Raw genomic sequence first — 23,069 nt, 5'->3', positions numbered from 1 at the left:
AGCAGGGCGAGGGAGGGGATTCTCCCCCTCTGCTCCGCTCTCGTGAGACCCCCCTGCAGGGCTGGGTCCAGCTCTGGGGCACCAACAGCAGAAACACATGGACCTACTGGAGCGGGGCCAGAGGAGGCCACGAGGATGCTCAGGGGCTGGAGCACCCCCCTGTGAGGACAGGCTGAGAGAGTTGGGGGGTTCAGCTGGAGAAGAGAAGGCTCCGGGGAGACCTTAGAGCGGCCTCCCAGGGCTGAAAGGGGCTGCAGGAAAGGTGGGGAGTCATTATCGGGAGAGCTAGGGATAGGATGAGGGGTAATGGCTTTACACTGAAAGGAGGTAGGTTTAGATTAGAGAGGAGGAAGAAATTCTTCCCTGTGAGGGTGGTGAGGACCTGGCACAGGGTGCCCAGAGAAGCTGTGGCTGCCCCCTCCCTGGCAGGGTTCAAGGCCAGGTTGGACGGGGCTGTGAGCAACCTGGGCTGGTGGAAGGTGTCCCTGCACATGGCAGGGGGGTGGGACTAGGTGATCTTTAAGGTCCCTTCCAACCCAAACCATCCTGTGATCTACGATGCCTATCTAGGCAGGTGCTGAGGAGGCAGCCCTGCTGCAGCACCGGCAGGGCAGCAGGGTGCTGTGCAGGGTGCTCACGCTGTGAGGAAAGGTGTGCTCTGGAGCGCCGGGGGTGGCTGTGGGCCAGCCGGGCTGGCTGTGCCATGGGGGAGAGCAGCACCAACGCTGGCACCTGCGCCTGAAGCAGAGGCCCTGCCACCACAGTCCTACAGCCGCCACAGGTCGGAGTGCAGGCTGGCACAGCATGGCCAGCGCGGGCACCCCAACCGGCACCGTGCCCCGCCGGGGCAGCAGGGCAGGGCCTGGCATGTCCACGGACACAGGCAGGAGCGTGGTGGAGCTGCCGGCGGGCCAGGGAGGCGTCAGGCAGGGCTGTGGAGAGCAGGGGCTCTGCTCTGGGGCAAGAGGGTCTGCTGCTCAGGGCTGGGTCCGTACCCAACGGAGTGACGTGCAGTGGTGGGCGCAGCTAGCTAGGCTGTGGTAGGTGACACCATTGGGTGAGAATTCAGGTGGGTGTTGCAGAGACCTTCCATTTCTCTTTCACATTGCTGCTTTATTGGTGTGACTATAGCTCCTGGGCTGTTTACACTTCAGATCATGCTCTTCTAGCAGCTGTTGCTTTTGCTTTGGAGTTTGATGCATGTAGGGAACACTTAGTAGATTTTCAGACTGCTGCGTATCAACAAACTTTGTCAGGGTGTATTGACCAAGTAAAACATTGTCCATTGACCTGGACTCGGCAGTTGTAAGCAGATTCAGCATGGCATACCCGCAGCAGCGCTGGTACATTAGCTTTCTTTTAAATATAATCACTTACTGGCCAGCCTCTATTGGGTTAAATACTTCCTAACTTGTAGGTTGAATCTGTATCACACATAGTAGTATTATTGGCATTTTGTAGAATTAGGGAAAAGTTGATGCTACACCATGAAAGAGCACAGACAATATGCTTGTTTTGGTTTCTCTTACTTCTGTGCTTTAGGTTTATTGATACTGGTTCTATTGGAAGAAAGTAGTTACCCTTCCAGTTCCTCCTAGGAATTTTACATCTAATATTTCTCAATAACATAACAAGAGTCTCCTGCAAAAATACAACTATAACGAGCTTCTGCATCAGAGAAATGCTGTATCTGTTACTGATTTACAGCCAGCAGGACCAAAGCATGGAGAAGTAATGTATCTGGGTTTAGACTGCAGGGAGATAAATCCTGTCTCTTGCCCTGCTTACTTGGATAGGAATTTTCACATGTGGATTTGGAAATTAGAGTGTTAAACTCTAATTTTTCCTTGAGTTGATGGGAGTTAGATATCTAATTCCTTGAACCCTTTTAAATTCTTGTAGAGCCAACACTATGTTCTCTAACTTACGTAGAAACAATTAAAAGATCAGCCAACACTGACTAGCTAGTTAGTCTGGTCTGCAAAGTAAATGCCTTTAAACTTGTCTAGGTCCCAGTAACCAACATGGGAGGCTAAGGACAAGGACATCGAGTAAAGTTCCTAATGTCAGCTTGGGAGTCCTAGTAATCAGCTTGGGAAGCTAATGCCAAGGAGCTGGATAAAGATGCAATTAAGGCTGCCACAAAGTACTGGGATACATTGCAGTTCCCAGCTGTGATAACTGAAGAGTTGGCTGCGGTTCCAAAACACCAGCATGATAGTAAAGTAGGAATGAGAGGACAAATATATTGGCCTTTTCATTTTCCAGACATTTATATTCACTATCTGCATGGAGCCTAAATTATCCTGGCAAAATTCCAAGCAATAGTCCTTTTTTTTCCCCCCTCTTCCTCGAGTGGGTTAATAAAGTACAATTAGGCTTTGCTATTTTGCATTGCACAAGGGACAACAGAATAAACGTTTCCATTTACTTATGATCCATCTCAGCTTTTGGAGAGTTTGACAGTTTTATAAGTTCCTGACTGCTTACCCTGGTCAGTGCAAACACCCTGCTTTGAAAGCATTACATTTGAGCCTACAACACTGAGTAGACAACATGTTCAGACTCTAAGTAAGAGGAGATAACTTAAGAAAAAACAGTTATTGAAAATCCTGTCACAGGTATAATGCAGTTCTGAGCATCCTCAGGAAATCATAGTTCTAGTGCAGCAAATGCATTTTTCACAGAGTGTGTATAAAATGAAATGCCTTATTAGCAGCTGTAAGTCATAGGGAAGTAATACAAATTTTTATAGCCCTGGGAACATACACAGCCCAGAAAGTAGCAATGGAAACTCATAATTTTATCTTCAAATGGACCCTGAAAAAGCCTTGTCGCTTCCGCCACTGCCAGCACAACCAATGAAGACAGGATCTAAGTCACTGTGTAAAGGACCTGCCAGCTCACAGCCAACAGCTCGTGAGCTGGAGGAAAAACGCATTGCAGAGTTGGATGTGTGGCTGCCAAGCATGCCCTGTACTTGTTGCCTGCAGTTCTGGAGGAGGCTGAGGGGGACGATAGTTTGGGATTGTCAGTGATGAGAGGAGGCAGCAGGATCTTGCAGTGCTGGAAGAGTTGGTTGTGCTGTGCCAACTCAAGCAGGTTTCGAGGTGGGAGCTCTGGGCGTCTGCTTGTCTTGCTGTTGTAGGAGGATTAGTGCCCTGTGGAAAAAACCCGCTGCCTATGTAATGAGTGAGATTGGGAAAGAACGGAATTCTTTGGAATTTTTCCTGTTGCCTTCCAGATTGGTGTAATATGTACTCAAATAAAGTCAGTCCTACCCTCTTTTCTGTTCTGTCTGTACTCGCATGGCATGGGGAGGGGAGGCGGTGTGAGAGCCTCCTCAGCTGTGTGGAGAAAGCTGCTCCTTTTCGCTAGCGCTGCACTCCTATCACAGAGTAATACTCTACACAGAGTAATTAATGCAGAGGTGCTGCGAACAGCAAGAAAACCTCTCAAACTGCTCACTGGCATGGTTTTGGAAGGTGTTCATATTTAAACACAGATCCCTTTAATTATTTAAGACCTGATCACCATGTGATTCTTACCTGTCAAAACTGTAAAACTATTTTGGATGAAGAAGAAGTAAAACCAACGCATCTACCATGGGTTTAAAAAATCTGCTAAAAATTTACTTTCAATTACTTGAAATAGAAGATCTACAATGAGACACCTCCGTGAAAAACAATACATTTGGGCTAAGATTTCATACTAGCTGAGCTGCCCTAAGGGCTGGTGGCCACCCATGGGCAGTGGCGTGCTCCCATGCCTCTCCCTGCATGTGGCCACCACTGCCCTTGTCTGGCCACTGATGCTCATCTGAACGTGTGGTAGATGATTCAGGAAGCTAAAGCATCACGAATCTGATGTTGCCAAAAAAAGTGAATGGTTTCCTGCCAGTTTGGCTGGCCAGGCCTGCTCACACAGGCTCAGCGTGTGTCGGTGGGGAGGGGTAGGAACATGCAGTCAGGGGAAAGGAAAGAAACAGGGCTCCTGCTTTGGCAGCAGATCTCTGCAACTGAAAAGTTGTGCTGCATCCTGAGAGTAAGATTTGTGGTACTTATGCGTTGAAATAGGGTATCCCCACATTTTATTTAGAGTAAGTATTTTTATAAATTTGAAGTACAATTTGACACTCTAGTTGAAGCCTGTGATCATCTTGTAGTAAGACGGACTGCTCTGTTTCATATACAGCTTCTCCATGGTTTCAGTTGCTGCCTCTCCCTTGCTGTTAGGAAAGTGCTTCTTGTGAGGAAAACATCTCAGCACAGATGTCTTTTCATTATTGCAAGTACTCCTGTTAACACTGATGCTCATTCTGATAGGGATTTAGTACACATTGTACCATCTGGTTTCTAACTACCTGAGTCTGGGTTTGCTCTCCAGACTGCAAACAGGATGGTGCTCAGATGGGGGAATGCAGTCTTTCAGGTTCTAAGCCCAAATGAATGAAGGAGAGGAGATGTCAGCCAAGATGATGTAGATTCTGGGGCTCTGGAGAGAAGGAGGCAGTGGAGCACAAGTGGCACCACAGTGGAAAAAAGGGGCAGCAGCCATGGAGGGGGGCAAGGCTGTGGCAGGCTGTGGCACAGGCATAATTTTCAGTGCTGTTTTCAGTGGGACTGGAGTGAATCATCATCAGCACAGAACAGACCTGTGTAACATAGTACAGCCAAAGGATGGCACCAGTCACCTACTCATAAGCATCTGGCAGTAACCTATTGCCCAATAGCCCATGGGGAAACAGCTGGCTTGGCATGAAAATTTTGCTGGCTACCTCTAATCTAAGATAGAATATTAAGCTCTGCAGGAAATTTTTTTTTTTTCATCTGCTTAATTATGAAATCAGTTCATGAGGAAGAGGTGACATGTTTAGGTTGCTCTGCTATTTCAGTTGTGCAGATGGAACCCAAAAGGTTGTTAAAAAATTGTCACCTTCTTGTATGACATCTGGCTCACAGGTAGATATGCTTGCAATTGCAATAGTATTTGGGGGTGCTGCTCCATATTGGCTTTCTGAAGGCTCCCCTGTTTCCAGTTTCTGTTCAGGAAGAGCTAACTTCTCTCTGAGCAGCTATTCTAACATCAAGAACAACTAAGCAGTTGCTATCAGATTGTGTTTATTAGTCATCTATTTTAAAAGTTGATTGGTAAACCTGGAAGATTGTTTTGTAGTGCAACTATAGAAATGGGAACACAAATTCTATCCAGTCGGCGAGGCTGTCTGGGAAGGTGCATCACTGCATGGCAAGGCAGAGTAGGCAGGCTGTGAGGCCAAGCCGGAGTCAGAAGGTAGGAATGGGTCTTCTGCACAAATGGCTCATCTGTACTGTTTGTCTTGCCAAAAAAATAGTGTGAGGGTACTTTCAATAGCCCCAGAGAGCCCTCAGGAAAATTGTCTCTGTTTTTCTTGAAGGAATCTTACATAGGAAACTGAACTTTGGCCGCTTTTAAATGCAATCCTCAGAGCATCATGCGGGTTGCCAGAACTGTGATTGCTGCTTTAGCACCTCCATTAGGGCAGGATTTATAAGTATCTGTTGCACGTTTATAACAGTTGCTGCCCAAGGTGGGTATGTTAGTGTTAGCTGTTAAAGCTAACTCATGATTATTGCTCTTCTTTTACTTCACTGCGACTTTTATTCTTAGAGCTTTAGAACTCTCCGGGGTCCCTGATGGAGAGCATTGCTGGGATGCTTCATCTGTATTCTGCCATTACTATCTTAACGAGTTTCCACTTGTCCTTCATGCTGCTCATGACATAAAAGCAAAGCAGTCTTGCACGTCAGTACTGAGTGCAGCCCTATGGAGAGCAGTTATTTCCTTTTGAGCAATTATTTCTTATTTCCTTTTTATTTCCTCCTCTCATATTGATCATTATCATAGTAATGCAGGCTGGTCTGGGAATTTCCTTTCATCAGAGTAAAATTCCTAGGCATTCATTTTCTCTTTAGGATTTCAATTTCCAGTAGCACTGGGAGGAGGCAGCATAGACGTCCCTGAAATATAGAGGTATCAATAGGATCTTTTTGGTAGTTATTTTGGCAGTAAAATAATCGCAGCAAATCTAATGGCAAATAGTTGTAGACATGCAGGTCAAGAACTTAATAGGACTTCATGTGTTGTCTCCTAACACAGCAGGGGCATTGCAACATGGGACTGTGCAAAGGCATGTTAAAAGGCCTGAAGATTTACATTAGCAAAGAAAATTCCCCCAGCTCCTGTGTCCTCATCCTATGGAAGAGGTCACCTCCAAGTGTGAGAATGACATTACCATTGTATTTTCAGTCACATTCACTGAAAATGTCATCACTATCTGCAAAATACTGTCTAGCCTGTTCTTATTTGCCTTACTGTTCACGGCTTGGTTTACTCTAAAAATAGAGCTGTAGTTTTAATGTGTTGGGAACTGGGGAAGCCTCGACCCCTCCACAGTCACTCTCCTGTCTGAGCTAAGGAAAGCTGTGCACAGGCTCAAGGTGACCAGCTTAAAGTGAGGTCTGGAATGAGGACTGCTATAGTTTCTCCACAGATGAGCTGGTTGAGTGAATCTACTGGGTTTTACTAAGTGGAAATTACTTTGTCTTTGTGAAGACTTTTGGTGTTAGACTGGTCCTCCTCCTGGCTCTTTTCTACAGGGTTTTTTTCCTTTCCTGTTTTAGTCTGTGAGTACAATGCTTGTGTTTTATCAGTTCCTTGTCTTGGTATTCAGTAAATGCTGTGTTATCATAAAGATTATGATAAATTATGGCACTAAGTACAGTAACAAATGTAAGCATAGTCTATATAGGCTATTGTGGAAGAAATTAGTTTCTGTTCTGCAGTTTAAAAAAAAAAGAGTCATGCATCTTTTTATGTAGAAATATCCTTATCATCCTGTGGTATCGCTTTATTCTCGGATGAAAAAGCCATAGAGTTTTGTGCCGGAAAGCCTTTGTTATGGATGGCATTGTCCAAATTAATCAAGTGATAATGGAAATAATTTAAAGTTTAGAAATAGTATAATAACATCATGGAAGTTCTGTAAGTTTTTTGATGAGTTTCTTCAGTCTGTTGCACTGATGATTTACAACTGAGAAGGCAGAGCAAAGCAAGCAGTGAATTTGAATAGGTATGTATGTGAAATGCCTTGGAATCCTAATCTTTGAGTGCACATGTAAAGAAACTAGTTTTAAGAAACAGGTCTGTTCCTCTAGCCTAGAACACTACATTTTAAGGTACTTTAAAAGCATTTCTCTCAACTGAGCATGCTTGATTTTACGGTAGTTTTAAAATGCTGCTGTCAAAGGAGTTGTTACCTTTTGACTGGTGCTGCTGTAATGTGTCCTGGAGTACACCCACACATACAAAAAGTGTAGTATGGGAATCCTCTCCTCTTCAACAGACCCAGTAATTTCTAGTATTTGAAGAGTTTAGAGCCTACTGGCATGTACTCATGCTGAACGTGTTTATGTTTTTGAGGAATCTGGTGAGTGTCCTGTGATTGTGTGAAGTTGTCTTCAGCTTCTGCTCCTGTGGGACTGTTACAGTATTGGCCATTGTCACAAAATGAGCAGCTAATTCTTGACATCTGCTGCACTGAAGTGACTGCCAAGTTGCATTGTTAGTTGGCAAGGAAATAAATATTGATAGACCCTAGCAACAGGTAGTCCTGAGAACTCTTGTTCTGGGAATGCTTAGATGTGTCCAGTGTTATTAATGTTGTGATAGCATTTTAAGTTTATTTATAGGATTTGTTTGTGTCTTATCACCATCTGTCAGAACTGGAATGCATGAATGGGCTTTGCTGTGTGAGGGCATGGACATGTGTATCACATACCCTCCTCTCGTGACTCATTTCAACATGTAACAGATGCTTCAAGGTCCAAATCTCAGGGGTAGTTGGTGTATATGGATATATGACATCTCAAGTATGTGCTCATATCTTTCATGTTTGCTATGTATCCTATGTTGGAATGACTGCTCCAAAGCTATGTACTTATAAGTGTGTCGCATACAAGAATTTCTTTTTAGTAATATACTAACAAAACATTCATACACATGACCCTCTGAGAATCCACCAGATAAAATTAGCTTGTTTATATTGTGAAAGCACTGACTCTTGCGAGCACTCTAAGTGAACAATTTTATGTTCTTATTGCAGAAATTGAAGCCAGAGAAGCCTGTGACTGGCTGAGAGCTGCTGGTTTTCCCCAGTATGCTCAGCTATTTGAAGGTATGATTCCTTGGAGTGTTGGGGGTTTTTTACGACTCACTGATTGCAACTAAAACTCATCTAAGCCTGTGGTCTTGAGCAAGATTGTTTTATTGGTATTTTGAAAAAGAATGTTGGAAATATCATCTTGCAATCATAAGTTTTTAAAACAGATTCTCAGAAGCAGCCAGCCAGTCAAACAATGCAATTTCAGCATGTTTGCATGTTGTTAAAGCTACAGAGTGCTCATTACCTGTGGGGGAGCTATGGATTTGCTGAGAAAGTGTGTAATTTTCAGGCAATACTTGTGCTTCTGCCTTAAAACTGTTCTTCTTTAAAGTAGGTTTATTGTTACAAACATTAAATGTACCAAAAACTAATATATTTTTAAGAGCGATTTTATCAAAGAGCTAAGAGCAACTTCTGCCTGCTCTTATTCCCACCTCCCTCATTCACTGCAAAATTAAAAATTGGAAGTCGAGAAATAGAGCCCATTCTGAAAGCTGTATCCTGTGAGACATGATGTCTTATGGAACTGTTTCCTGTTTGACCAGCAGATTTCCTTATATAAGCTGTCAGTCTCACAGTTTGTTGGAAAGGTACATCGTCATGCATCTGCAAAATTAATCCTCTCTATTAACTTGCTGTTTATGCAGTGTCCTGACTTGAGTAGGTAAATTAAGCTTAAAAAATCAGTCAAGAAAATACTGATGGATCTCATAGGTTCCCTCATCTGCAAGGCTAAATCTCAGAAGCTGAACTATTGAACTCCTCAGCTGGTGTATCGATTAGCTTCAAGCACAGCATGATTTGTCTGGCCCACTACACCTCAAAGAGCATATGTCGTGTGCTGCACCGTACCTTGCCATCAGCAAAAGCTCATGTTTTATACTGTACTTGAAGGCAGAAGGTGCAGAGAACCTAACTAAAGCAAAACTTTAATTTTGTATTTCTTGGCTGTAGTACTTAGTCACTGCAAGCTCCTGGCAATGCAGCAAATGCTTGTCTACCTGTAACTAAAACCAGCAGGCAGATACCTACATTTATTCTCCCACTTACTCCTCACTTGAAGGACATTTGTGTGAATATATAGTTATAGCAATTCCGATTTATTTTGTCTATGATAATATGTTGCAAAATTCAAAGTCTTTGTAATTATAACACAGATTTCAGATTCAACTTCTTTATTTACAGATATGCAGTTTCCCATTGATGTAAAAACTGTGAGGAAAGATCACGAATTTTTAGATGGAGATGCGATTGAATCGCTATTCAGGTAAACATTAATAATCTTTAATACCTCCAGGCTCCATACTTATTTGTCATTCATCTTTTCATGCCTTAGTTTGTGTCAGAGACTAACAAAGTCACCAATGCTGCCACTGAAGGAAATCACTTAAGCACATACTTCAGTACCACTGAACTTGGTTGTTTTAAGAATTTAAAGGTAAAGTAAGTATGTATCTGCATGTCTTCTTCAGCCAAGGTCTCAAGCATCACATCTGTCTTTTCTGTGATGTGAAATGTCTGCAAGCTGAGAAAGAATAATCTGTTCCCTGCAAGCATATGGTAGCATGACAGTTTACTCTTTAGAATTGCATATTACAGAGTGCAGGGGTTTCCTCTGACTAGTGAGCTTCCCCAGAGCTGTTCCAGATGATAAACAGAAAAAGTGATCTGCACAAGAGATATGTTTTCTGTTTTGTTTTCTTGGGTTTTTTTTTTTTTTTTTTTTGAGTGAGAAGCACAGATATTGATGTAAAATTATTATTTTGCCACAGCTGTTCACAGAACAAAAGTGAAATTGCATCATCAGTGCAAAGTCAAACCTATTGCTCTTTGGACTTTCCCCATGTGAGTGGGGTGTAAGCCAGGATAGTGTAGAGGCATTCTGCTTTGCTACTTCCTGCACTTACTGAAGCCTTCTCGTGATGAGGTTGTTTAGCAGGTGAAGCGAACTCCAGACTACCCGTGCCACACCACCTGGCTGACCCAAGGGACGCAGAGAGAATTTCTGACTGTTAAGGGACTGGAGATTCCTCTTCTGGGAAAGTGGTTCAGTCCTTTTCTGTATTGTTAGGTCATATGAATTAAAATTCTGCTTGGAACAGGAGCATCAGCAGGAGTTGTTTGCATATATGACTCGAGTGCACATCAGGTATTAGGGAACTTTGGATATATTTTGTTTCTTGATATGACTTCTGTCCTGAGTGTTCCTCAAAGGCTGTCAGTGTGCCTCCCTGTTGATGCCACATATTTGTTTGACAGTTAAGTGACTTGACTAGTTTGGGCCCTTATTGATTCCACAAGTTTTAATTAAAAAGACAGACAATAAAATCTTTCCAAGGGTACAGATTAATGTCTTCATTTTAAAAATTTTTTTTAAGAAGTCCACTCAGAGTTTCTTTCATTTTCGAAATCTTAAAGCAATATACAGTTTTTCACAATCATTAAAGCTCATCATATGATTTTGAATTAACTGATTAATTATGGTCCTCTAATTTTAAGATGGCAGAATTGGAACTGTGAACATCATGGGGTTGTTAGTTGTCGCTGGTTTTGGCAAAATGTATGGAGAACCTCTAACAGAATGTCAGTCTTTGACACCAGTAATGAAGATTCCATGGTAGAAGTTCACAACTGGTTTGGTGCATGTTTGTTTCCAGGAAATAAAATAATTTAAATTTAAAACTTCTGTTTTCTTATACCCTAGACGGTTGAACACGTTGAATAAGTGTGCATCAATGAAAGTGGAAATAAGCCGTCAGAGGAAACGGGTATGCTTTTAAAATATAGTTAATTTTCTCATTAAAAATATGTTTAGCTATTATATCAAAAACCTGTTTTTCAAAGGTGTAAGAAGGATTAGCAATTTCTGAACTTTTCTTTCTGTTCTCTTCCACCCTGCAAAGCTCTTCCATTTGCATTTTCCACTGAAAAACATAGCGATGGAGATTGACATTATGTAATGTTAATTTTGTAACTTTGTAAGGTAGGTTAGAGGTGGGTTTTGAAACAATTTTAAAAAATAATTTGACACACATTACTGTCCAACAGTTGCACCAAGACTCCACCTCAGTGTGTCTTTTATTACTTTCTTAAGTAGTTTCACTTCTTATTTAAGGCCTGAATGTGGGATTTCACTCTTACTGACTAAATGAAGGATAAGAAATTAAAATGGACAATCCAAATAGTGTCAGTCAATGCTGAATGTCTAGCCAATAGAAGTTGGATAGGTTTCAGCTGTGCTGGCTTTGTCCTCTGCAGCAAAAATGTACTGTAGCTAAACCAGAGTTATAGCCACATCTTGGCTGGTTAACACCAGGATCGTAAAGCCTCTTAGGTATCATGGATTAACTGCAGCGCTAGCAAGAAAATAATGTCATCTTTTGGAAAAACTGCGGTTTTTGGAACTTCCACTCAGGGAAGAATGGGGTGAGAGGGTCCACAGAGAAGAGACAGGTCATTCCCATCTCTCCAACAGTTTGCTGGCCAGGTGCTGACATGGAATGGGGCACCTGGAGCAAATGGCTGGTGAGGCTGAGGGCTCCAAGAGACTGCGCCAGTTATTGGTGCTGCCACAGTCCTGCAGCCAAATGCTTCTTTACCTGAAAATGGATGAGTTTTGGTCACAGAAGCACGAAAGAGTGTTTGATGTGTTTGGTGTTAGGAAAGGCCATGTAAAGCCAATACATTTATCTTTCAAAGCCTTTGGATTTGCTGCAGAACAGAATTTTTCATTCTCAGATCAAATCTGTCATATTTTCCTGTGGTGAACTTACCAAGCATGCTTGGGAGTGATTTGTCAGGATGTTTTTCAACTAACAGAACAGAGCTCAGGGCAGACCTTCAGTAACTGTATGGTTACATTTCAAGAGTTTTGGAGGTAGGCAGAAAATTTGTCTCCTTTTTTGTTACATTTTCTTGTAGTTTAAAGTTTGCCAAACATTGCCCCCGATTTTTTTTTTTTTCCAATCTTAGAGTGATGACTCTGAAGATGATGAACCTTGTGCAATAAGTAACAAATGGGCTTATGAGAGATGCAGTCAGAGATGGTCTCGTATTGAAAGCCTAGAAGGTGTCCCAGGAGAGGAAGGTGCTAGTGCATCAGTCCCAGGCAGTCCAATACTGAAGAGCATCAGCAGTGAGGATACTGTCTTTCTGGATCATAACGAGAAACATGATGTGTCCTCAATTAACAGTACTAGCAGTGGTGACAGTGACATTGTTAACTTTCCAAAACCTTTTGAAGATGTGGAAACCAGCATGAGTTCCTCAAGATGTTCCTCAATTAAGGTGGCTTCACTGGACTCTGCTTTTAGCTCTTCTCCTCCCCCCACTGAATTTTTACATATCACCAGTGAAGGGAAGCTTTTGGATAAGTCACCATATAAAAAGAGGAAGAGCCTTCTAAAGAAAATGGAGAAATTACACTTAAGGAGCTGCAACTTAAGGAGTGGTCAGTCAAAGGCCAAACCCATAATAAGTGAACCTGTTCTTCTGGAAGGATTTAATGAAGAAAAGATGAAGATGCTGAACTGTGTAAATATTTCTGACCTCTCTGGTGTCCAAACAAAGAACAATTCTTCCTTTTCTCCCCAGAGTTGCAATAGCAGTAACCAGTCTGACAATAGCCGCATAGTGAGCAGTCCAAGTCCTCTTATAAAACCACAAAGCCACTGTGAAGGAAGGGGGGTGTATGCAGAGGACTTGGATTCTAACAAGCTCTTGCTGTGGAATGATCTATCTCAGCAAAACCTAAAAAATGACATGAAGTTACAAATGAACCAGATGTTTCAAATACCACAAGGCCATAAACCTGGCACTTTCCCCAAAGCACTTACAAACAGCTCCCTGTCTCCAGGAGACAACTCTTCCATCAACTGGAGAACAGGGAGTTTTCATGGATGCAGGAGGAGCCGAAGCAGAAGCAGTTCCAAGGACTCCAAAGCCCCCAGGGGCCCCGTTTCATGCACAGATAAAAGGCTGAGTGTATATGACAACATGCCCAATATTGAACTTGATCATTTGGAGGCAGCACAAGTTGGTGATGATGACATTTTTTCAGAACTGAATAATGTTATAGAAGACGTCAAAGGTCTCAAAAAGTTGGTTGATCAGTGGACAGAGAAGTTCTCAGATGATGGGGATTCAGACTTTGCAAGTGACTTGACATCTTTGTATCCATCCTCACCTAAAGAAATCTGTCTTGAAACAGAGGGCTCAGAAGATAAGCCCGCAGACCTTGCAACCATCGAGGGAGAGAGCAGCTGTGAACTGGGCAAGGAGATCAGTTCTGCAGAACTGGCATACATGACAAACTCCAAAAAGACCAACAGGTCAGGTAGCCTTGGGTCTCCCTAGTAGCCTGCCCCTTGGGAACCTTTCCCCATTGATTCTCTCCACTCAAAATGTAATCGCTTTTCCAGAACAAAGTATTCTTAAGTAAGTCTGTTCTGGATCTGCACCGCTGGTGCCAGGTACTGCTGGTCTGTAGTCACTCTGGTATCTACATCAGCTCTGTTGAAAGTTGGCTGCTCACGATCTACAGGAGCACTTAGACATTTGGAATCAGGCTTTATGGCTAGCTTGCTGTATTTCTTATTGAAACGTTTTGTAATACCAGAGTACCTCCTGGATGAGAAGTACCTTGTTTAAATGCAACTAACAATATGGTGTTTGGCAACTCCAGGTCATTTAGTTTTCTGCCTCCATCTGTGAAGCACCTAAGGCTCTAACAGGACAATAGAAATAGTCCTAAACTTAAACAATATTTATCCTGTAGGCACAGGAAGCAACACTGGTCTGTGGAGGAGAGCGTGAACTTGGAAAGCCTTTCCATCCATACTGATGGCCAGTCAGCTGCCCAGCTAGTCCGGACACAAAAGCTGGCTTTGTTGAAACTCACTGCTTTAATGGACAGATACTCCCCTTCCAGTAAGCAGGGCTGGAACTGGTAAGTTGTCTAATATTAAAGCAACCTGTGTTGGAAAGAGAGCATTTGATGTAAACAGGTGAATTGCCTTATCTGCCCAGATTACACATGGTCAAGATGGGGAATTTCATCCTGTTAAATCGCTGGCAGTTTCATGGTTATTTCAATGGCTCCAGGATTTCCTCTGCTATGAACTGCACTTTTGATCCTCACTGGTGATCATGTTGTTACTGATTTTAGAGCATGTTATAGTTTCTCTCTAAATTTGCCCATTTGCAGGGCTTTGTCAGAGGTTCTTCACAGAGACTGCAGGACCTGAGGTGAGATCTGGCTGGGCTGAGAATCCATCTCTTCAGCGTCAAGTCCCTGTTTGAACTAAAACAATGGCAAAATCAGTCATTCAAAGGACTTAAAAATATCCGTTAGCATCTTGTGATAGGCATCTGGTACTTGAATATAGAAAGAAGTGAAAAAAGCCTGCAGTGGGATGGAACATATTTCACATGAGGATGCTTTATTAAAGCTAATTTCAGTTTTGAAATGAGGAAGTCATTCCAGTAATTGCCCGTAATGATATTTCTCTCTATCTTATGATGCTATGTGTATAGGTATGTGTTAGAATTTGAAGTTGTGCAAGTATAAATAAATCCTTTCCCATGCATCTAACTAAAGCAGCAGGTGGAACTGTGCTGGAGAGCTAATAAGTTGCATGCACTGTTTTTTGTTTTCAGGACTATACCAAAGTTCATCAAAAAAATAAAAGCCTCTGACTACAAGGACAAAAATGTGTTTGGGGTTCCTTTACTTCTGAATGTTCAGCGAACAAGTCACCCACTGCCTAATGGCATACTGCAAGCACTGGACTATTTAAGAAGCCACTTTCTTGACCAGGTATGAACTTGAGGCAGCTCAGAGCAGCTCTGGTACCTAAACAGATCTGCTCCAGGGAACCAGTCTGCTTCAGATTTTGTGAGGGTCTTTCTTGCCTCCTAAGGCTCTGAATAGGCAGAAAGAGTAGGTCTGAGCAGGGTGGCCTGTGAGGAAATACCAGTGCTGTTTCCTTCTGGGAATAGCATTAGTCCTGTGTTGTATTTTTGTGCCTTGCCTCACTGAGACCATCTTCAGTCAGTTCTCTTGGTTCAGGCAGTCAAACTCTTTTTCTGGTGAGGTAGCATGTCTCTGCTCCCTTAGGAAGTAAATCTACCATGCAGTGTTGTTATTCCCTCTGTGCCATGGTTGCTGGTAGTGACAGACCTAATGTGATAACCACTAAAGAGAGATAAAACATAGTATAGCAGTGCCTGTAACATCTTTTTCTGGATCTCAAATCTGTATTTATCCACTAAGTGGAGATGTGTGCATGGCAGTGGAACTGTGTGTTGCATATGCTATTTTCATAGCATAGTTGCAGAAATGGGAGACCCGTGACATGACACATATTAGCTAAAGAAAGGTTGGGGTTTTTTCCTGTGCTTTGCAATTGTATAGGTGTGTAATATCATGCCAATGTACAAAAATATGTGCATCCTGTGAAGTTACGATGCAATTTGATGTCACATACTGGAGTGTGAGCAGTCAGTTTCTTACAAAGGCGGTGTATTTCATTTTGAGGTCATGGTATCTATTAAGTTAATATAAATAAACAAATGAATACAAATACTGTCTCTGGCACACAGTGAAACTTTCAGCAGAAGCTTTGTTGAGGTCAAGTTCATGGGAAACTTCTAAATCTAGGTTTTGTGTGAAACTCAGTTGACATTCATATTAAAATAATTTCCCTCAGAATGGCAATTGCCTGCTGCCAACCTGTAGATGTATTAGATGTATCAGAGGTATCAGACCTATCAGATGTTAAACCTGGGTTTGCTCCAGCACTGGCGTCAGTGTACATTTGCTTTTGGATGAACACACATTGGTGCATTAGAAACTTGCAGTTCTAATGTGTGAACATAGCCTGCTCAAGCAAACTGACAGATGTCAGTAATAATGATTTTAAAAGCCAAAAAGAGTAATTTTGCATTAAATAAAAAGCAAGCAAACAAACATGGAAATTGGTGTGTCTTTCACAGCTGGTTCTGTGGACATCAGTCATGGTTTGCCTGGGAGGAATATCTGTGCTGCTTCTAGCAATACAAAAATATTTTGGTGTTAGATCCCACTACCATAGGGTCTTAGCTATCAAAAGGAAAGTGAAAAATCAATTATTTGTCAAAGGTTTGATTCCTGATGACTCCTCTGTCTTTAATATTCTCTTTTACCCACAGGTTGGTCTGTTCCGAAAATCTGGTGTTAAATCCAGGATTCTGTCTTTAAGAGAGATGAATGAAACCAACCCAAACAACGTGTGTTATGAAGGGCAGTCAGCATTTGATGTGGCAGATATGGTGAAGCAGTATTTCCGAGACCTTCCTGAGCCTATATTTACTAGCAGGCTCTGTGAATCCTTCCTCCACATCTACCAATGTACGTAACAAAATCTATAGTTTTCCAGCTCCTCAAATATCTTAATATTCAGCTGCACAAGGCAGTGGCCAAACCAGGACTAGTGCCATGTCCCCTTGTAGTCAGAGGAGACAAGTCAGGCAGGACTTTTCTGGAAAGATTAATTCATTGTGGCTCTGGACTTAAGAGCTTCACATCTGCATCCTATGGGCCAGCTGTTTTCTATCATCATGTCTTTTCTGTTCTCTCTAAGCAGCTCTCCTAAACTTTTTTTTTAAAGTAATTTCCTTATGCAAAATTAAGACAAAATCTAGTCCCCTTGTTCATGGTATGAAGTAGCTCCTTGTGCAAGAAGTCATGTTATATTATATTGAAATGTCTTTATTAAGGTGTCCAAACACAGTTGCTGTGAAACAGCATCTTTGCCTGGAAATGCCAGCAATTTTCTGTCCATACTCTCACTCACTTACTATCTTTGAGTCTCAACCTGAAAAAGAAGGAAATGTGAAGCTGAAATCTAGCATTGAATATAGTTTTAAACAGGCTCTATCTCCAGTACTTCGCCATAAAGAAATTCACTTTCAAAAAGCAGCTGGGTTGGGGAAGGAACTTCCTGTAGGGACTATGATGGTGTTGCTACAGGCAAGTTCCCTGAGAAAAGGTTTTGAAAGTCAATTCTGAGTGGATTGATTTCCAGCCTGTTTTACGTGACTTGGATCGACATGAGTAAATGAGCTGCTGCTGACCTGTGTATGGTGTAAGTTCGTGAAAGTTGGGTTGTGTTTTATTTTTTAACCTGACAGGCTTTTAGAATTTTGTCTGAAAATGGTTTGCTTATTTGTTTGAAGCAAATTTTCTTTTTGCATCCACAAATCCATTTTGAAAGGAGGTCCGCAATTCCTATGTCCACTGGGTATGAAACGGGTTTCTTCCATTTATTATACCGTGGCCACCATCTACCTCTTGTCTCTTGATTTGGGATAGAAACAGTAAATGACTGAATTCTACTTACCCTACTCACTCATCTTGTGCCACATGTGACCTGAGCAAGTGTGCAGGTTAATTTACTATCTTTTGGAGATAAGAAATGTGCTGCTTTCACCAAGAAGCATGTTTTGTATGTTTTACATATGTGCTTCTACTTGAAGGGAAAGATAATTGATGTTCTACCCTTTTCGGTGGTGTAAATTGAAGAACTCGTGACAGGGGAATGCATGGCAAGATGAACCATACCTACTCTCCTGCAGGAGCTGTTTGGGCAGACAGTCTCATTGGGTTTTACTGTGAATTAAAATCTGTTGGCAAAACATTGTTTTCCGAATTGAGTTATCTGAGAGCATCTGTTCTCGTCATGCCTGAAGCTGAAAGGAAAAGACAGTAGAGTAGCTTTGAGCTCCAAAAAAATCTTTCTGGAGTAATACTTTATGGGAAGACAAGACTTTAGCTGGCTTGTAACCAGAGCCAGTTCAGGATAAATTCATTAGCATAGTGTTCAAGATAAATTGCAAGTCAAGCACTATCATCACTGGGTGTGAATGTTCATCTTGACAGGCAATAGGAGAAAAGGGTTGTTGGCTGTGACTGTGATAATGACCTTTGCCTTGTCTGTTGTGAGCTAGAGTGGCAGGAAGTGGATGAACCTACAATTTCAGTGCGCTGCCTGGGACTCTCCTGATGGATGCCTCCTCTGCAAGTCGTGTGTGATTTTCATCATTTTTCTGTTTTCAGACGTGCCAAAGGATCAGCAGTTTCAGGCTGTCCAGGCTGCTATTCTCCTTCTCCCAAAGGAAAACCGAGAAGCTTTGAAAATTCTCCTGTTCTTTCTGCGAGATGTGGTTGCTTTTGTTGAGGAAAATCAGATGACTCCAACCAACATTGCTGTCTGTCTTGCACCTTCTTTGTTTCACCTCAACACCCTGAGACGGGATAGTTCTTCTTCCACTAGGTATTAGCATTTAATGCTGGCATTGCTGCTGTCCATAGGGTTCTTTGGCGGAACAATGTCTTTTGTAGCTTGCCTAGGATCGGTCTCTGCTTTTGAGGGGGAAATAGTGCATATGTCTTGGGTTTTGTCCCAGATATGGTTGTTCAGGTCCTGCAGGAGCTGCCTACTGTGCATGCAGCGACCCAGCAGCTCACTGCTCAGTGTAGAGAACAATGGTAAGGCCCCATTGTCACGCTCCTGACTAGTCTCCATGCGAGATAGCTTGGCCCCTCACAGCTGCTGTACTCTTTGTGGTTGCCCACAGGTCCAGCTGCCCAGGAACCCAGCATGTGGGCCACTGTTTGCATTAAGGTGGTGCTGGCCATTGACAACGTAGCTCCTGCACTGGCAACCCAAGCCCAGGTGCAGCTTTAAGGCCCTCAGATATCTGGCAGAAGGTAGCAGTTGCTAGCACTAGTTCTGCTGGGTGATAAGGGGATCATTCCTGCCAAACTGAGCCACAGGAATTCTGTAAATTTATCTTAATAAGTAAAAGTATCTGGGTTGCATAACATCCCCTGTTTGTACGTGCAGGGAGGAAGGTGCCCTTGGGCCAAAGTAGACAAATAATCTCTGAGAGCATTCATGCCTTATCTGGTCTCCTGAGGCAGGGCTGTTTGCTTTACTCCATGCTACTGCCTATGGACAGACACGTATCAGGGTAGGAAAAGGACAGCTGACTGTGATGGAAACACTGTGCACCCATCAGAGTAGGGAGTTCATCACCTCACAGGGGGATCTAAAGATGAGGACTGATTCCAAAGCAGAGCTGTTAGATGTACTATTGGGATCTTTCAGGATTATGACACAGGCTGTGGATAGCACAGAGGAGGGAAAGAAAACACTAATGACTTTTCTTTTGAATGGCACAAAACATCCTAAACATCCCAGGGCTGCCCAGCTGAGCCGGCACATGGCCAGGGAGCTGAGTGGTCATGGCGAGGGCAGGTGTGGGGTGTGATGGAACTGTAGTGGCAGCAGGTCCTTCCTGGGTTGCAGTTGTGTTTGAGCTCCTGGGAGTCATACTTTGAGAGCTGTACCTCTTCGGTTAGCATAAATGTTAACTCTGAAATGCTAGGGCCAAAAGTAGAAACTGAGTTTTCTCTTTGTTGTCACTGTTTAGAAGCCAGGATGCTTTGAAGATTTAGCTTTTTTGCAACTGGGCATTAATGCTGTAGTGCAGGGTTCTGACTTCAAAGGGTAGCAGCTGACAGGTCTGACTTTGAGGAGCAGTGCTGAGGACTCTTATCTTCCACCCAATTTTCAAGCCATTTGGCAGGAATGCACATAGATAAAAGTATCAGAAGCCAGGATTAATGATGTCATATAATGATTATGAATTAAAAGAGGGGACTGTTTTGAAATGTGTTTGGTGTGGTTTGGTCCAAAGGATTTAAAAGATTCTACACGGGCTTTGCAGGATATCAAAGGAGATTGGTATTTGAAGGCTACAACACGAGTCAGTTTGAGGTCATTGCTGTCCTTAGCCAAGTGTGTGTGATGATCTGCTTGGGGAATAAAAAGCCTTGACTTGCCTTTCTTGGGCATATGTTACTGCTGGCCAGGACTGCCTCAGGCACTTTTGGAAGGGTATGTTGTCTATGGCCCTTGCTGCTGTAATGTAACACGAGCACCTATACAGCACACAAGGGTCCCTCAATGCAGTGGTTTTTGCTGAAGCTGCTGGTTTCCAGCCCCAAGGCAGGCCAGCTGAGTAGGCACCTTGTACTTGAGATTCACAGCACCCTGCTCACAGAGCTTTCCTTTCACCTTCCCCTCTCTGTAGATCTAGTCAGAGGAAGTGCAGCTTGGGGAAGCCAGACCAGAGGGAGCTGAGTGAGAACCTGGCAGCGACGCAGGGCTTGGCCCACATGATCATGGAGTGCAACAGACTCTTCCAGGTATGTCACTTGCTGCAGCAAAGCAAAAGCCCTGAGCAGCCTGATGTAGGCAGCCTGCTTTGAGCAGCAGTTTGAGCCAGAGCCCTGCAGAGGTCCCTGCTAGCCCAGCTATTTCTCCAAGCCTGCTGACTCCAGTACAGAGAAAATTAACATTGCAGATTTTGCTGCAACTATTTGTAAGGGCTGTGAGACCATTCTTCCATTTCCCTCTCCATCCCTCAACTGCTATGGGACTTTGACTCCCTGGGCTTAGGACCAGCTCAGAGGCTGCCATATGCCCTTGTGGGGAGGCCCCGGCCAGTCCTGACCATCCCCTCTTGTAGGAGTGGGGTTGAAGTTGAGGTTTTGCTGCTGGAGCCTGGCCAGAGCGACAGCCATGCCTGTGCCTGGCCATGGACCTCACTAATCTGGACCTGGACCTTAACCCACAGACTGACTTCCCGGCTTGACCTCGGCCTTTCCTCGTCATTATGGCTTTGCCTGGCGATCACTAGACTGTGGCTGACCCTGGTTACTGTCACTGGACCTGATCCTGACCTCCTCTGCTGACACCTTCCTGGCTCAACCTTGGACCACATCACTGTGGATGCGTGTGATGATCCGGACTCTCGGCCGACGCTGGCTGCCACCTCAGGCTGGGCTCAGGCACTGTGAGACTGGGTGGCTGCCCTGACAGCCCCATTATCCCACTTGACTCCCAGCCTCTTTCTCTCAGGAGCCACTAGCCCTTGGTGCACCCCAACAGTCAGCTCAGGCCTTCTCATGCTCCACTCCAGCACCACGGCCGGGCAGGGGCTGCTGTCCCATTGGCTCCCCTGAACTGACACATGGCCCTGCCCCAGGGCTTCCCCCAGCACTGACCCCCACAACCAGCCCCTTGCTTCCCACTGACAGCCACACCCCCAGCCCAGCCTGGGGGCTGATCTCTCCGTGGCATCAGTCCCCAGTGTGGCCAGAGTTCCTAAGTGACCACCCCCCAAACCCCCACCCCGCTGCCAGACCAGGGGGCCCTGACCCCTGCTGCCTGCCTCACACCCTACAGTCAGCCCTGGCGAGATGGGAGCTGGCCCCATCCTGGCCGGCATGGACCCCCAAAATAGCCCCACAGGGACTCCAAGCTGCCCTTGGACCCACCGACATCCTGCATGCTCCTGCTACAGCCAGGGCACCGAGGGGTGCTAGGGCCCTGCTGGTGTGCCCCCCCCCCGACAGGGTCCAGGCTCAGAGAACACCTGGAGAAGGCTGTGACCCTTCTGCTGGTGACCAGGAGAGGCTGCAGGCAGCTCTGTGGGGCAGCCTCAGCCATGCCCATTCCCGGATACGTACCCGCTGCTCTGGACCCAGACTCTCACCCTGACGCCCGGCCCTGCCTGGTGGCCGTGGCCGGCGATCACTGGACTGCGGCTGATGCTGTTACTGCCACCAGACCTGACCCTGCCTGGCTTGGCCTCAGCCCCTGCGACCGGGACCCTCTGCTGGTTGCCACTGAGGGCCTGCCCGGCCTCTCCCTCAGGTACAGTGGGACGGGGTCCTGGCTTGTGGGGCGCTGCCCAGCCCTACCCCACGGTGCTGCGCTCAGCGCCCACCCTGATGCTCCCTGACTCCACAGTGGGGTGCTCCAGAGGGGCCTGGCCTCCTGCCCATGCCCAGCCCAGCCTTGGGAGGAGGGAGGACAGGGCCAGGGCATGGGGTACAGGTGTGTGTGCATGCACAGGGGATGGACAGGTAGCACAGCACGTGGTTTGGGCAGCTGCTTGTGTCGGTGCCAGACCCATGGTGCTAGGCCCAGTCTAGCTGCCACAGCCAAGCCCAGCCCCGCAACTGTTTATATGGGAAAGAACCTGGGACATCAGATAAACAGATACATATATCTCTTGTATCTATATACATCTATACAGATACATACGTACATATACACACACGCTTATTGTCGGCAAGCACCTAAATCAAGTGCAACACCCACTCTCTAATGGTAGCAAAGCCACATTTCTGTGCTGCTTTACCTTGCAGAGCAGAGCTTCTGACAAATCCCAAAGCAAAGGCAGGAGCCATGACCCACCGCCTTGTAGTTGGCCTTGTGGTTACATGAGATTGATATGCAGCCAGCAGAGAGGTTTGCTGACTCTGTAGGGATTCAAACCATTGCTGCTTTGGGGAGAGGCATTTCCCTTACGGCATACTCTGAGGGAATGTAGTCGATCTGCACCTCCCCTGGGCTTCCTGCTCCTGCCTGCTTGCCTACACCAGAATTGCAGGCAGCTGATGATGCTGCTCCCACAGCATGGCCCTTAACACCACTCTCCCGAGGGCCACTGAGGAAGCCACCCCTTTTCTGAGGGCTGGTACAGGCCACCTGCACAGTAGGGCAGCAATGTGGATGTGTGTTACACCCCACAGCCTGCACTCCATTGTCCTGGTAAGTGGTGGTGGTTCACAGCTCCCTGGTGCGTTACACTAAAGTTCAGACCTTGAGTATGATGTTTGATCTCTTGCGCAGGTACCTTACTGCTGATCAGCTCACTAATAACTTCATGAGAAGCATCCTGAGCGCCAGGGCCTTGTACTGCTGAGCTGGGCTGAGACTGCTTGGCTGCCTCGAGAGCTCCCGTGCTC

The 23,069-nt window shown here is 44.7% G+C and overlaps 1 protein-coding gene across 1 annotated transcript in view; it reads left to right on the top strand.

Moving 5' to 3' along the window:
- The window catches only part of LOC113485162 (rho GTPase-activating protein 7-like), a 51,991-nt gene extending 30,387 nt beyond the window's left edge, over nt 1-21,604 (top strand). The window contains exons 2-11 of the mRNA XM_026858122.1: nt 8,144-8,215; nt 9,389-9,470; nt 10,908-10,971; nt 12,176-13,533; nt 13,980-14,150; nt 14,861-15,020; nt 16,394-16,592; nt 18,300-18,516; nt 20,342-20,456; nt 20,888-21,604. Coding sequence (XP_026713923.1) covers nt 8,144-8,215; nt 9,389-9,470; nt 10,908-10,971; nt 12,176-13,533; nt 13,980-14,150; nt 14,861-15,020; nt 16,394-16,592; nt 18,300-18,516; nt 20,342-20,456; nt 20,888-20,905 — 2,456 coding nt within the window. The 3' untranslated portion in view covers nt 20,906-21,604. The remainder of the gene's footprint in view (nt 1-8,143; nt 8,216-9,388; nt 9,471-10,907; nt 10,972-12,175; nt 13,534-13,979; nt 14,151-14,860; nt 15,021-16,393; nt 16,593-18,299; nt 18,517-20,341; nt 20,457-20,887) is intronic.
- Nucleotides 21,605-23,069: the final 1,465 nt, after the last annotated feature.

This window comes from Athene cunicularia (genome assembly GCF_003259725.1).
Source record: "Athene cunicularia isolate RWA chromosome 13 unlocalized genomic scaffold, athCun1 chr13_part1, whole genome shotgun sequence".
NCBI classification, from domain to species: domain Eukaryota; kingdom Metazoa; phylum Chordata; class Aves; order Strigiformes; family Strigidae; genus Athene; species Athene cunicularia.
This window is presented reverse-complemented; position numbering and strand designations above follow the sequence as displayed.